This window comes from Umbelopsis ramanniana, assembly GCF_025399195.1.
Source record: "Umbelopsis ramanniana AG unplaced genomic scaffold K450scaffold_63, whole genome shotgun sequence".
Classification (NCBI taxonomy): Eukaryota; Fungi; Mucoromycota; class Umbelopsidomycetes; order Umbelopsidales; family Umbelopsidaceae; genus Umbelopsis; species Umbelopsis ramanniana.
This window is the reverse complement of record NW_026252149.1, coordinates 58,812-72,286: the sequence shown is the minus strand read 5'-3', so window position 1 is coordinate 72,286 and position 13,475 is coordinate 58,812. Positions and strand designations below refer to the sequence as shown.

The window sequence follows — 13,475 nt, the reverse complement described above, 5'->3', positions numbered from 1 at the left end:
CGCGCTTGGTCCAAGCAGGATTATCTGACCTCATCGACTGCTTTCAACCCGGATCACCTTCAACAGGAAAATCCGACGTTGCACCAACCCATCGAAATTGCCGATCTGTAATGCTACGACCAACCTGTGTGCTTGTGTATACAATGCTTAACGCTGTAGTCAGCGATTCCTTTCATCGTTTTCCAGTGTCTGATGTAAGGTACCAAATAAACTACTCTGGCTAAGATTAGGCAATTCCGATACACCTCTACCCCATTCGAGAATTTTTCGTAGAGAGTTTTCATCGTGTTCGGTTAAAAAAGGTAGTGGGAGAATGTGATGGATTGCTTTACCTTCATCTCAGCCACTCCCTAAGCACCGCGAATATATAAAGTACCTTTTTTTTTTTTCTCTCTCTTTACGGCTCGACCACTTTTGCCTTACGAATCTTTTTTTCTTCTTCTTCATTCCCTCACGGTCATATATTATCTATCCCCCGCTTTACTTTTTTCTTTTCGACCCAGCCTATAAATCGTATCCCACGTCATTTATATTCGGGGCAAGAAATAAAACAGAAAGTGATAACAGCATAATATAAAGGATGAACCCAGCTCAAGCTTCTTCTTCAGAACATCACGGAATGTGGCCGTCTGGTTTCTTCTCGGCGCCTGGCTTAAAACAGCATGCTCAGTCGTTCATGTCTGGCATGGGAGGTTTCGCTCCATCATGGGAGAAGCAGATGCAGTTCGCTCAACAAAAGCAAAGGCAGGCCCAGATGCTCTTATTGAGCCAACAGCAGAATGTACGCATTACGGCAGGATCTCCGCTCGATATGGAGATGCCCACTTCACCCATTCGCATGACTTCTCCTAGAAAGTAAGTGCTCTGCGATACACTATCTCCAAGATAATTTTTCTCACACACAATTTTTTTTTTTTTTTCTATTTAGAACGGGAAAGGCTGATCGAAGAGCTGAGCACAATGCTATCGAACGCGCTAGAAGAGAATCCTTAAATGTGAAATTTCAACAACTAGCCCATGCGTTACCCAACCTGCAAGATGACCGACGACCTTCAAAAAGTCGCATCGTCGAAAAAGCCCTGGAATGGGTGCGACAAACGTTTATAAGGGAGCAGCAATATCGACATGAGATCCAACAACTGCGTCTCGATAACGAACATTTGCGAGCTCAGCTAGTCAAGCAAAGCAATTTAAAAGGTGTGCCATCTGGTTTAAGTGACATGGACGTCCCTCCCCCACCTGTTGCCTCCGCTCCTCTGGATATGCTATCTTTCAGTAACTGGAATAGCCTTTCCGCCGAATATTTGTTCGAACCCGCTCCGCTCGGGGACGATCATGCCGAGCAACAGGACGACGACGATAATAGCAGCAATGACGGAGACTTTGAATCAGAACGAACTACCAGTTTTTACGGTGGTAAGCTCGGTTTTAGCTCATGCATATGGAAAGGAACACATTATTTTAACACTAACGAATTTTTCTTTTTGTTCCTTCTAGAAATGTCTGACATGCAAACATCCCCTTTGGATCTCCAATTTTCTTCTGCTATGCTCCATCAAGAAATGAAGTCTGCGGCCTTAATACCCAGCGATATGCCATCCATCGGTCCCTTCAGGCATCGTTGAACGTCCCACGATAGATCAAAGATGAGACTTGGGGCTGTTGTACTCTCATCGGTGTGCTCCTCCAACGGCTGGAACGTATTTTTTTTTCTTCTTAGGGATTCTACCCCCAGGCTCACTTTAAACTCACTCTCGCAGTGTCCCCCCCCTCTCTCTACCTTCATCTCCTGCTATTATTATAATCGCTTTTTATTCAATCGATTCTACCTTCTCTCCATTTATCCTGGACTATCATGTACCAATGTACACACATATCTCCCTCTGGTTGCATTTTTCTTGTTGTACAAACGCATTTGTTGAACTTTTTTTTTTTTTTTTTTTCTATTCTGCATTCTAAAGGTAACCCTGAAGATGTTTAGTGAGAAAACCCCTCATTCATTCCAACGCTGGCGTGCCAAAGCATGAGGAGCGATGCAAGGAATACTTTTCTTCTAAAAACTCATTCAGGTTTATTTGGCTTTTGTATGCTATTGTTGCTCAATTGATTTTTTGATTATTTTTTTTCATCGGATTACTGACCCCAAAATTCATTTTCCATTTTTCTATATCGATATCGCGAATAAAGTAAATGATCTCCTATGCATTGCACACTATTCATCGTTTTCATTCTCGATATGGCAACAGCCGTCTTCCAGTGTAACGCGTGTGGAGACTGCAGCAGCTATGGACCAAACCCGCTTAGTCATTTACCTAGTTGCCTTGGTACGCAACGCAGTATCCATCACCCCAAGTTCATTCTAGATTTTGACTTGGGGGAGTGGGGTTCTCTGGGGGGATGTTTTTGCTTGCCGTGCGATTCCAAGCGCGGCGTGTGGAAAACCGAAAAACTTTCTTCAATGTGCAACCCACCTGATGGCATCAGTCGTAGCGGAAACAAACGGAATCTTGCATATAGAGCATAGACTTGATCCTTACCAAAATGAATGGTAGAGTCCGGGGGGGGGGGACATTTCATTTACCTTTTGCGTAGTGCGCATGTGTTGTTTCTATCTCTTGCAGACTTCCGGGCGGCGTTGACAGCTGAGATGGTATAGTAGGACAGCAGCGGAGAAATTGGCCTACGCTAGGGTAGTGAATAAAGGGTGAGCCATCCGACACGAAGGCATATATGGTTTGGCAAGAGGGGGCTTTCAAAAGTATGGGGGTGGCCAGGTCTGCTGCTGAATAGGTCACTGGATTTCAGAATGGCAACAAGGCAGAGATGCATGGGACATGATGGATTGCAAAAAAAGGCTTGAATTTTGTTGGAAAGATCCGGCTTGATGGGATGCAAGATGGGCAACATTATGCATTGAAATTGGTGCGAATGAAATGCTCTGGTACGCAGATGGGCAATTATTTCAAAGATGCCCATTTTTCTGACGTGACTAGGCCTGGCTAGTCCAGCCCAGCCAGTCAATTTCTCGACAAAGCCCATGGAAAGGCTGGCCACGATCCATTTTAAGAAATTCCCCCATTTTTTTCTTCTCCTTTGCAACCCGTCGCTGAAACTGAATGCCAGTCAGTGCTATCGGCCATTGAGAAAGAAAGGCAAAGTATCAAGCAAGCTAGGAACTACCTTTAGGCGCTAGAGAAAATATGGGCAAATTTTTCAGGGCTTTTGATTGGTGTGGGTAGCCGGCGCGCTCTTCAACTGATTTTTTTAAAACCCATTTGCCGGTAGCCTGACTTTTTTCCTGCTGGTTTAACTAAACCTCTTCTCCCTACCGAAAAAGCTAGGTCTGTACATGCTGAAAGCACACCGATCAATGGCCATCCATTTTCATTCTTCTCCTAACCAAACCCCTTTCCATCTGATTGACCCCTTCTGTTGTGGCCATGGACAGTCAGCAGGAACAGTCCGTTTGCTTGACTTGGCCTGTTACACATGGTGAGCTAAAGAGGTTGAAATGTAGGCTGACTCCTTTTGCGGAGACGTAAAGTGTCGTCAACAAATTTTCATGTACAAGTCAGGCCATACCCACACCTTGTGTGTAATTAAAAAATTTCACTTTATTGGTTGGTTACTCAGAGCCAAGCTCAGGATGGTGTCATCTTGACCAGAGAAAGCTCAGTCAAGCATTCCCAGCCTAGAGAGCACCTATGGTGTCAGATTCCAAGAATGCCTTTTGCGGCCAAGAATAAGGGCAGGGGCCTGGATGGATTTAGGGGTCCGACATCGACTAAAGACCTTGCACCAATAAGGATGAAGGCGTCGATCTAGAGCGTTAGAGTAACAGAATCATATCAAGTAAGAGTACGTAGTCTAGATGTCAGAAAGGCTTCATGACTCTTTCGCATGTAGATTCGCTCGGTTCTTGTAGCACACTATTTTTATTTTTTAGCTCTTCAAGTCGGCGCTACAGTCTGTGATGGTGTCATCCACCGCTTCCCCATGTGGCTCACGCGGCTTTAAATTGTTCATCAGACTGCGCTGGGAGGAATAACCCCAGAGGTGTGCTAAGGAAATTCAGATGCTATCCCCTTGACGTTGGTGCAGACTAGCGTTTTACATTGGCTACGAATGGACTGAGAAAAAGCCCACGAAGAAAGGGAAGCTACACACACATATAACCAAAATACAAGCTCCGGTCAAAGACTCAATGATTTATATTTTCTTACTTGCCTAGAGCTCTTTTTTAGACTTGGCTACACTTTTCCTTTTCACTTTTACAAACTTTTCGCTTTCGCTTTGACCGGTAGTGACTCGACTGTTTCTTTTCGCAACCTTACGACTGATCAACAAAGGTATGAACGACTTTTATATTGTTTGAACACAACAGCATGTTGCTCCTGGACTTTTCTCTTTTTTTTTCTCTGTTCGATGCTTGTTCATTCAACAACGACGAAAATATCCCATTTTGTTGTTTGTATTTCACCACCATGGTGGGTTATTTCATGTTCTCGTAATGGAGCGATGGCTTTGCTGGATGTTTTTATTCCACTCTGCATGTACAAAGCGTTATCTCTGCTTATGCAGAGTACAAGTCGTTTCTGTTGAGTCTGGCGCTTGATCGTCTTTTGCAGTTCACCATCCATAACTGGAGCAGAACATTTGCAATTCTTCTTTTTTATTTTTATTTTCGCTATGGTTGGGAACTTTTTATATCCATATCCTGCCAATATTACTTTTTCGTAGGATAGATTTCTATTGGAACGGTTTATATGGCAGACAGTGAAGGAAAAGAAGGATCTTCTGGAAGCAAGGTGTTGTTATATACTTTTTTCATTGCCATGTTATTAAAACGAATTGTATAGATCTTGAACGAACAAGGCGAAAATAGCTGTGCTACTGAGCAAAAATTTTGTTGGGCGCCCATTTGAAAACTTCCACCCTCTTCTATGCCTAAAGGATCAAGTATTCCATCGGCTTCTCTGAAACATTGGCCAGAAGTGAAGGCATTTTTAGTAGAATGCGGTCTCTCTCAGTACTATGACACCTTTGTCAATGAGGGCTTTGACCGAGTGACCACGGTATGAATTCTTTTTGATTTGTTAACTCCACTGATTTAAACATGTTTAACAAAGAAAAAAAAATACCTCCCACTCCCTTCACAGATATTGGATATCACGGAGAATGATTTGATAGAAATGAATATCAAACGAGGGCATCGGCGGGTGAGTAGCGACTTTTTCCATATAATGGATTCCCTATTTTTTTTTATTTTTATTTTTCCAAGAAAATGAAAAAAATGCGCCCAAGTTCCAGTCATACTCATATTTTTTTGACATATAGCTACTACAAAGACATGTAGCCACCTGTAAAGGCCTTCCAACCTCACAACCATTGTACCACTTGCATCAATACCATGAAGAGTATTCTGATAACCTTGCACCACCACCACAACACTCCCCTCTCTCGTCATGTTCATCGCCGCGACACCGACCGCAGTTTGCCGATATTTTAAATCGTAATGCAGCGTCATCCACCGAAGAAGAAGATGATTATACGACGACTGTTCGTCATGATGCTATCATCAATGAAGATGCAAGTAGTAGTAGCGGCAAACGACAGTACCGAAGACACCCAAAAGCCGATTTAAATGCGCCGATTAAGCCTGCTTCAGGCTACGTTATGTTTGCTAACGCCCTTCGAGACAACATCAAAGAAAAAAAATTATCGTTTGCCGACATAGCCAAAGTGGTGGGTGAACGATGGAAGCAAATCACTGCGGATGAAAAGTTTTATTGGGAAGATACCGCTGCTAAAGCGAAGCAAGAGTACTTGAAGCAAGTTGCTGAATACAAGAAGACCGATAGTTACAATGTAAGGTTTTCATTCGGATGGGGGAGGTTTTTTCCCTTCATACTTATTCCTCCCTTAGCACTATCAAGAATATCTTCGACAATTTGAACAGCAAGGATCAGGTAAGTTGGTTTTAACCCCAAACCCTTTTTCGACCTCAACACCGAATTGACGCCATTTTTCTCCCCCTTTATATTATCTTTCCCCTACACTCTAAATTCGTCTCCTACCTACCAGATCGAGCATTAGGTCGTCCGCGGCTGAGACGAGGAATGCGAGATTCAAGAGCCCACAGCCCTTCCCTTGGGAATTTGGGTAGCAGCAGCGGCACCGAGAGTCTTTTCACGCAACCACAACCGTCCACCATCCCACCACCGGCGGCCGAAGCGCCACGGACCTGGGAAAGCTTGACACGATCTAGCAGCGGCGAAAGTATCTCTCAACCCTATCGAACGTTATCGGTGATGCATCGCCAATCTTCTATTCGAGGCCATGATGAGCGGCCTAAAACCAATCGTGAAACTAGTCAACAGAGTTCCACAAGCAATGCGTCTACGGAAAGCACGGAGAGCATGTCGGTTCCATCCTTGGAGCGAGAAGCCAACCGCTACTGACTGGAAATCGTGATGTCCGATCACTTTTAATTCATTTATCCCCTCATAAGCTTAAAACCCTTCCCCAATATAACCCACCCCCTTCATCTCCTTAGGCTGGCCCTACCACGTCTGCCCTTCCTGTACATGTTCTTTTCTCTCAGCCTATGCCAAGTGGCCCCCAACCACCGCTTTTTTTATTTTTTTTTAATTGCCTCACACTCCATTTCATCTCTACGCACATGTATTCAACCCGTCGTCTTATTGTATTGTCATCTTGTCTAATCGTAAATTTTTTGAACCAAAAGCAAACCAACCGAAATAGAAGATGAGCGTTAGAAAACAACGAGCACCCAGTGAACCGTGGAATTTTTTTTTTTTTCGGGATTTTTTTTCATTTTCTAGTTTGATCGTTCAGAGGACCAAGTGCACTATTATACATGCTGGAGGACGAAAAAGCAGGTTGTTGAGAAAAGACAAAGAGGAAAATATTTCAAACAAGGAGCTTGGAAACGAATGAACCAGGTGGTTGTAAAAGGGGGGGATGCTGGCTGCCTGGGTGGAAGAAAAACGGTGTATACAGGGTTACGAGAGGAGGAAGCTTCCCTTGCCTTCGGTGATGGACGTCAATAGACGTTGGCGCATGGTATCTTTGCCAGAGTAATCGGGCAGCTTGAGATAATTAACGCACGTCATGACGGAGGGCAAGTAGTCGTCGGAAGTGAGAGGGGGTTCATGCGGTTTGCGAACAATGGTAAACATAGGGTTAAGATTCTTCCAACCTGGATAAGCATCATCATAAAAAAAGTTAAAACACTCTGCTGTACAAAAAATGGCCAATACATAAAAAGCGTCGGTTACCTCCAATGGGTAGCTTGGGACTACCGGTGATGAACTGAAGGAACTCTCGACGTTCTTCCATGGTGAACTCCGTCATGATTTCCACCAAAGACTTGATGGATTTGCTCTCCATGTTGTAGCCGTGGTCCGCCTTGATGGCGTCAACCAACGTTGTATAACTCCAGTCTTCGACAGTTTTTCCAAATAAGGATGCCAATTCATCGGGAGAAAACAGCCGCAAGTCATTGACAGGGAACACGCCATCGAACCCAGATCGGAAGGCTTCCACTTGACGAGCAATACCAGACCCAGTCACCGCTTCCATCACCAGACCCAAATATTCATCCACATTGTGAATCGTCACTGGAATCTGGGACCCGTTGGCCTTGAGCTCCATGTCACTGTCTCCAGGTAAAGTGAAGTCCAAGCAAAGGTCATCCAGGGTAGCTCCTTGTACTTGAATGGAAGCCAGCGCTGTATCATACGGTGCTTGTCCAGTAGCATACACGGCGTGCTTTTGGTTTACAAAGGACTGTAGCTGTAGTAGCGAATTGGCAAGTGGAGCATCAATTTCCTAGGGGCGAGCAAAAAGAACAATGAAGAACATTAGCAACAAGAAGTCCCAAAAAGCATGCAAAGTGTCGTCGTACCATTATGGTGGTTATGTCAGTGGCGTAAGCCGGATCCAGGATCTTGGCTAGGAAAATAGGATTGAAAGGAATGTCAATGTTGCGAGAGTCCAGCATGGCCTTGCTGACGAACTGACCAAGGACTTTGAAGAGATTGATGATTTTTCTAAATGGTGGGTCAGCTATCATGGTCTTGGCCGGTCTTTTCTTTTTTTCTCCTCACCTTCCTTTGTCCGAATTGGCCACAGTAGCCGACATTGGCCTAGGGAATAATCCAAGCTTGGCACCTACGTATTGGCTACCATCTTTATCGTCATCATCTCTCCACATATGAATGGACTTTTTACAGAACTGCTTGGAGATGATAGCATAGAATTCCAATGTAGGACCCTGCAAGAGGAAAATGTCAACGGTTTGGAATAAAGGGCAAGAGCGAATCGACTTCTACTTACTAAACCAGTGCCTTCTTCATCGAAATATTCAACTTCTAGAACAGATTGAGATTTGCCATACAGTTCGAGAACTTTGACGGCCGACTCTAGCATTCTCGATCGAGAGATACGGACTTTCTGTCGGTCAATACGACCCAAGAAAGGCTGATTTTCATCTCGTCTTGTATCCAGTGACCCGCCACGAGCCTGTTGGTTCATCCAACGGTTCATCGACCTAGAGTAACCAAAGGACGTGCTTTGTAAGAACAGGTACCGCGTCTCAAACGGGAAGAGGAATGGGAACCCTTTGGCCAAATCATAACACCATTCCGGTAGACAGGAGCTCGCTACGATCAATGGTTCGTCCAACTGTCGGTTGAGCTTGGCTGTGAGTTTGCGGTTATGGAAATCATGCTTGAACAGGGTTTTGATGCTGGATTTGGACCGACGAATATCGGCATCGCCATTGTATAATTCAGGCCATCGAGCATTGATACTATCCAGCGCTCGTAAAAGGTGTAGGATCTTGCTGCATTCATCTTGACCACTTGGCATGTCCGATACTACAAACGGAGATACGTTGGTCTCATTGACCTCGGGTTTGGTGTCCTTGGCCGGACTTTCACCAGCAATTTTCTTGTAGGTAATGGGATAGGTCGCGGTCCATACGTTACGGCTGTTCCCTAACCGTTTTTCATATTGATGAATGGCTCCATAGATGGTGGTGTCAACGGTGATGGGGATATCGTCAATGGCGAATTCAATATGCCAGTCTTTGCTGCTCATACTCAAGGCTGCTGAATACGATTCTGGTTTGCTTCGTTTCTCAGAGGCTACACTTGACGTTGCTGATCGATCTTCCTTCGTAGCCACCCCTTCATCTGTGATCTCCATCTCCACCGTTCGTTCGCTGACCGGTGTGTCGGTTCCGATCTCACCTGCAGTTACATCCTATGACACGTGGGTTCGTCAACAGGCTAGTAACAAAGCAAAAACCTTTTGGAAACTTCCACTTACGTCACTGGACTCGACACTGTCATTGGCCGGTACCTGTTTTTCATCAGCGGCAACATCTTTGGACGCAGCGTCGGACGCTTCCTCTGGCTTTTCGGAAGCTTGCGAGGTCGTGGACTCAGTTGCATCAGCCTCCTTGTTCTTCCGTTGTCGTCGAGAAATCCCTGCTCGAAGTTTATCACGAGACTCCAGGGAAGTTCTTGATATCCTTGGTCGCAGGTATTCATCAATGGCTTTGAACGTGGCAACAGCATGCACAGACACGATTAGATTCTGGTATGCTCTAGGTATATCACTTCCATCTCCAGTCAACTTCAGCCTCAATTGTTTGGCCAACATGCCTGTAGGATTTCGTCGCATATCTAAAATGTTGAAATACAGCGGTATTGGAAGTAAAGAGCATATAAGTATCTTAATTTAAAACCAGAATATGAAATTCATCATCAGGTGGAGGTGTAATGCCTTACCATCTACAGGGCCTTGGTAAGGGGTGACGACTTCAAAGGATTCCAATCTGTTCAAAGAATCTTGCAATTTGCTGACAAGAACATGGAAAACATTGGTCGTTTCCTCGGTGGTGGTAGCATGAAGGTCATGGTCTTTGGAGTCAGGATCAGGTCCACCCATGAAAACATGCATGAACATGTGGTGTCGATAGTTGAGCTCAGCATCTATTGGATACACCGTAAAAAGATCAGTATCTTTTTCATGGCAAAAAAAAAAAAAAGAACCAAGCTCTGGAAATATTCGCTTACCTTCGGTTCCAGTTGTGGTTACATACGATAAAAGGCCGTCGATCAAACCTGTGTTCATCAACTCAAAAGAGCTGATACCTGATCCAGATCTGTACCTGGCGGCAATCTCTTGTAAAGCGGCTTTAGGCGTCATGTCTTGGCTACGGCCCTGGAGACATTCCGCTACATGTTTCAAATGGTCGGTACCCTCAGTGTGAGATGCTTCGCTAATCTTGGTGGTATTAGAGTACAGGATGAGAAAGTTTTGCGCAGTTACACTGAGCCATTCTTGCGTGTCTCCTTGACTCTTATTGCCCGAGGTCGATGATTTCTTGAGACGATCAAATAGACGCATCCCCGAAGTGAAGGAGACATCTAATTCCCGGTCGCCAAAGATAGCCTGCAATTCGGATTCTAACTTGTCAGCTGCAGACGCTTGACTAGAGTCTTGGACCTCTTCCTCCGCGGTGGTGGGTGGTTTTTCTGAACTGGTAGAGGACGACGATGCCTTGGTTTCTTCTGAACTGGCTTGTTTGTCATCACACGAGCTGGCCAAACGACGGATTTCAAAAATAACACCTTCGGTTTCGAAATGCGATGTATACAGCGAAGGTAATTTAGTCAACAGGAGGTCAGCCAATTGCAGGGCGGTAACAACCAAGGATGAATGCTCCTTTTGCGCCAACACACCAGCGATAAATCCAGCCAAAGGAATGGTAATGAGAACACGCTCAAGGACTTGGGTATCGGAAAAGTAGATGATTTTCAGCAACATGGTCATGACGACTTGTCGAATTTGTAGGTTAACGGTAGAAGAATACACTTCAAACATAGTAGGGACCATAATCTGACATATACGTTCAGCAATATGAGGTCGTTCCCTCCATAATGCGGTTGATTCATCCACAGTAACTTCATCACTATTGGTCCGACTATGGGATGATCGGGTTCTGCTAGCGATGGGTGCCTCTACTGGCGTGCCATCGGGCTTGAGTAGTGCTTGAGGTTTGGTGCTGAAAATGCCATCCGTAGGTAGGTCAGGTAACAATCCTACCAGAATATCCAAGATCTCAAAGATAGCATTGTTGGATTTGGGCGCAATGGAGGAGACGACAATAGTGGACTGAAGGTCTTCCGTAGGCGGGGCGACACCACCGGTGAGAATGTGGAATAAAATATCAATGATATTCTCGCTAAGAAGTTTGATGCGTAAGGTGGGTGAGCTTTTAGCAACAATGCTGAGGAATTGCATCAGACTGCTAAACACTTGTGGGCCAATGGAGTTGGACGACCCCGATCCAGCAATAAATCCGACCATGGTTTTTAGCAAGTCTTCTGAAACTATGGCTTCCAACGATTCCCTTTGGTTCTTGAAACTCTTGGCCAGTCGAAGCCAGCAAAGACATGATTGCTCTACCACTCGTTGATCGGAATAGGTGATGGTATTGGTGAGAATGGGTACAATGTCCTGTACCTGTGCAAAGGCATCCGATGAAATATTGCGACAACAATTGGCGGCGATAGTGAGGGCGGTTCTTTGTACATGGGTATTGAAGAAATCTATATACATGAGGGAGGCGCTCAATCCACCTTCTCGAACCACAGCGTTTGGAAATTCTGCCGATATTTTTTCAAGGGTCTAAGATGGTGAGAGTATGTGTGAGTTACATGGGCGAAAGCGTATATATTTCCCATTTGGACAACTTACACTAAGGGCTTGCTCAGCCAAGTCGATATATTGAATCTCTTTCAGCTTTTGGCAAAGGACTGGCACAGCACCACTGTAGACGACAGTGCCCATAGCGCTTGGCATGGCTTCGATGAGGTTGGAGATACATCGACAAGCCAACAACATCATTTCAGGATTACCAGCGCCAAAATCTCCACCACTAGCCATAATGGCAGCCAAGGTTGCATCGTCAATGTCGTCGTGGCCAATCATGGACTCGCTGCCTTTGAGAATATGAACTAATTCTTTCACATACGGTTCGGAGTTGAAAATGCCAGCCAGAGTATCTTCCGTGCTGACAGAAAGCAGTTCAGCCAAACCTTGCAGGGCCACTAATTGCATGGAAGGATCAGTTCGGTTGCGCAAGTTGATGAGAATGGACTTCATTCGCTTTGACTGGTCCGACATCATATCGCGTACACCACCCAGTCCACGCATACTGGCGAAGAATCGTCGCATATCAGCCGGCATGTCACCTTCGGCACCAGTAAAGTCAAACTCATCCTTGGTATCCTCCTCGTCCTCCTCCTCATCATCATCATCTTCTTCGTCGTCCTCTACGTGTTCATCTTCCTCCTCTGGATCATCATCGTCGTCGTCATACTCTTCTTCAACGGCATCGTCAAAGGTATGCATATGCACATCGCCATCTTCGTCTTCGGAATAATTTTCATCCTCCAATGCATGTTGTACGGTGTCACTGTCTGCATGACTGAACAAGCTGGTAAACCGAGAGATGGCGTCATTGTTGCTCTCTTCTTGTTCATCGGTAGCATCCAGTGTTTTAGGATCAGCTTGTTTCTTGGCTGCACGACTTCCGGCTCTGCCCACTCGTCGTTCACTGGAAGAGAGGTTACTATAGAGGAAGGGGGGGTGTCTTACAAGAGGCTCATTTCTTACATGTTCTTCCCCGTTCCATTGGATGACGAGCTGGCCTTGGCCTTGCCTTTGGTTTTGACATCTAAAAGAATGTCATCGTCGTTGGAGGACATGTATTTTTTACTAGTTTGTCTATGTCCACGTTTATTGCCAGACATAACAGTACTCTGGACTGCGTCTTTGCCTTTTTGGTTCGCCTTCTTCTTGGGGGAAAGTTGTCGCTTACGAGCAGTGAGTTCGGTTCGTGGTAATTTTCTACTAGAATTAGAGTTGGTGGTTCTATTCCGCTTGCGTGTGGAGTTACTAGTGAAGGATGGTGTTACAAAGAGCATCAAATAGCCAACACAAGGCCCCTCAAAAAACCACTCTACCTGGCTGACGTGCTTTGGTCTGAAATCAAGTTTGACGAGGAACTGGTGCTAGGTTGCTTTCGAAGATCCTTGCTGGAATGGCAAGGGCTGGTGGTTGCTGCGGTGTCTGTGTCTGATAAAGAGGGTTTATGGGGAGAGCTAGCAAGAGTGGTCCTTTTTACTTTCTGAGAGTTGCTAGAACGTGATCGGTCCATAAAAAAGTGGGGGTAGGTAGGCTTCTTAATGAGCTCTCAATATAAACACTTGCACGCACTGAGTTGTGTGTGTGAATGTGGTGTGGAAAGATCTCAGAATGCTTGGTACAAAAGCGTGTAGAGAAGAATTCAAACGGTAGCAGGAGAGAATTAATAGAGCAGCAAACCCAAACGAAAATGCTCAGTCAGCAGCAAATTTCAGGCAGGCAGGAAT

The 13,475-nt window shown here is 45.2% G+C and overlaps 4 protein-coding genes across 4 annotated transcripts; 3 read left to right on the top strand and 1 right to left on the bottom strand.

Moving 5' to 3' along the window:
• The first annotated feature begins 388 nt into the window (after window positions 1-388).
• On the top strand, window positions 389-1,913 carry K450DRAFT_256579 (uncharacterized protein). The gene is made up of 3 exons (XM_051591527.1): window positions 389-855; window positions 929-1,416; window positions 1,498-1,913. The coding sequence occupies exons 1-3, from the start codon at window positions 581-583 to the stop codon at window positions 1,623-1,625; spliced, it is 891 nt and encodes a 296-aa protein (XP_051441523.1). The 5' UTR covers window positions 389-580; the 3' UTR covers window positions 1,626-1,913.
• A 1,327-nt stretch (window positions 1,914-3,240) lies between these two features.
• K450DRAFT_256568 (uncharacterized protein) lies at window positions 3,241-4,047 on the top strand. Its single transcript, XM_051591526.1, has 2 exons — window positions 3,241-3,513; window positions 3,576-4,047. Exons 1-2 carry the CDS (start codon window positions 3,441-3,443, stop codon window positions 3,659-3,661), a joined length of 159 nt encoding a protein of 52 aa, XP_051441522.1. The 5' UTR covers window positions 3,241-3,440; the 3' UTR covers window positions 3,662-4,047.
• A 726-nt stretch (window positions 4,048-4,773) lies between these two features.
• Window positions 4,774-6,531, top strand: K450DRAFT_256558 (uncharacterized protein). Its single transcript, XM_051591525.1, has 5 exons — window positions 4,774-5,075; window positions 5,160-5,219; window positions 5,338-5,868; window positions 5,927-5,969; window positions 6,085-6,531. The coding sequence occupies exons 1-5, from the start codon at window positions 4,944-4,946 to the stop codon at window positions 6,459-6,461; spliced, it is 1,143 nt and encodes a 380-aa protein (XP_051441521.1). The 5' UTR covers window positions 4,774-4,943; the 3' UTR covers window positions 6,462-6,531.
• A 276-nt stretch (window positions 6,532-6,807) lies between these two features.
• On the bottom strand, window positions 6,808-13,469 carry K450DRAFT_256549 (uncharacterized protein). The gene is made up of 12 exons (XM_051591524.1): window positions 13,068-13,469; window positions 12,718-12,999; window positions 12,252-12,658; window positions 11,797-12,137; window positions 10,110-11,727; window positions 9,822-10,025; window positions 9,358-9,716; window positions 8,362-9,291; window positions 8,133-8,299; window positions 7,931-8,075; window positions 7,302-7,854; window positions 6,808-7,222 (listed from the first exon to the last, which is right to left on the bottom strand). Exons 1-12 carry the CDS (start codon window positions 13,259-13,261, stop codon window positions 7,026-7,028), a joined length of 5,397 nt encoding a protein of 1,798 aa, XP_051441520.1. The 5' UTR covers window positions 13,262-13,469; the 3' UTR covers window positions 6,808-7,025.
• Between the last annotated feature and the right edge of the window lie 6 nt (window positions 13,470-13,475).

Coding starts and splice junctions, on each gene's coding strand:
- K450DRAFT_256579 (XM_051591527.1), top strand. CDS start 581: ATGAACCCAGCTCAAGCTTCTTCTTCAGAACATCACGGAATGTGGCCG. Junction 856..928: donor CGCATGACTTCTCCTAGAAA/GTAAGTGCTCTG, acceptor TTTTCTATTTAG/AACGGGAAAGGCTGATCGAA. Junction 1,417..1,497: donor AACTACCAGTTTTTACGGTG/GTAAGCTCGGTT, acceptor TGTTCCTTCTAG/AAATGTCTGACATGCAAACA.
- K450DRAFT_256568 (XM_051591526.1), top strand. CDS start 3,441: ATGGACAGTCAGCAGGAACAGTCCGTTTGCTTGACTTGGCCTGTTACA. Junction 3,514..3,575: donor TGAGCTAAAGAGGTTGAAAT/GTAGGCTGACTC, acceptor TGTACAAGTCAG/GCCATACCCACACCTTGTGT.
- K450DRAFT_256558 (XM_051591525.1), top strand. CDS start 4,944: ATGCCTAAAGGATCAAGTATTCCATCGGCTTCTCTGAAACATTGGCCA. Junction 5,076..5,159: donor GCTTTGACCGAGTGACCACG/GTATGAATTCTT, acceptor CTCCCTTCACAG/ATATTGGATATCACGGAGAA. Junction 5,220..5,337: donor TCAAACGAGGGCATCGGCGG/GTGAGTAGCGAC, acceptor TTTGACATATAG/CTACTACAAAGACATGTAGC.
- K450DRAFT_256549 (XM_051591524.1), bottom strand. CDS start 13,261: ATGGACCGATCACGTTCTAGCAACTCTCAGAAAGTAAAAAGGACCACT. Junction 13,000..13,067: donor GACCAAAGCACGTCAGCCAG/GTAGAGTGGTTT, acceptor ATCCTTCACTAG/TAACTCCACACGCAAGCGGA. Junction 10,026..10,109: donor AACCACAACTGGAACCGAAG/GTAAGCGAATAT, acceptor TGTATCCAATAG/ATGCTGAGCTCAACTATCGA.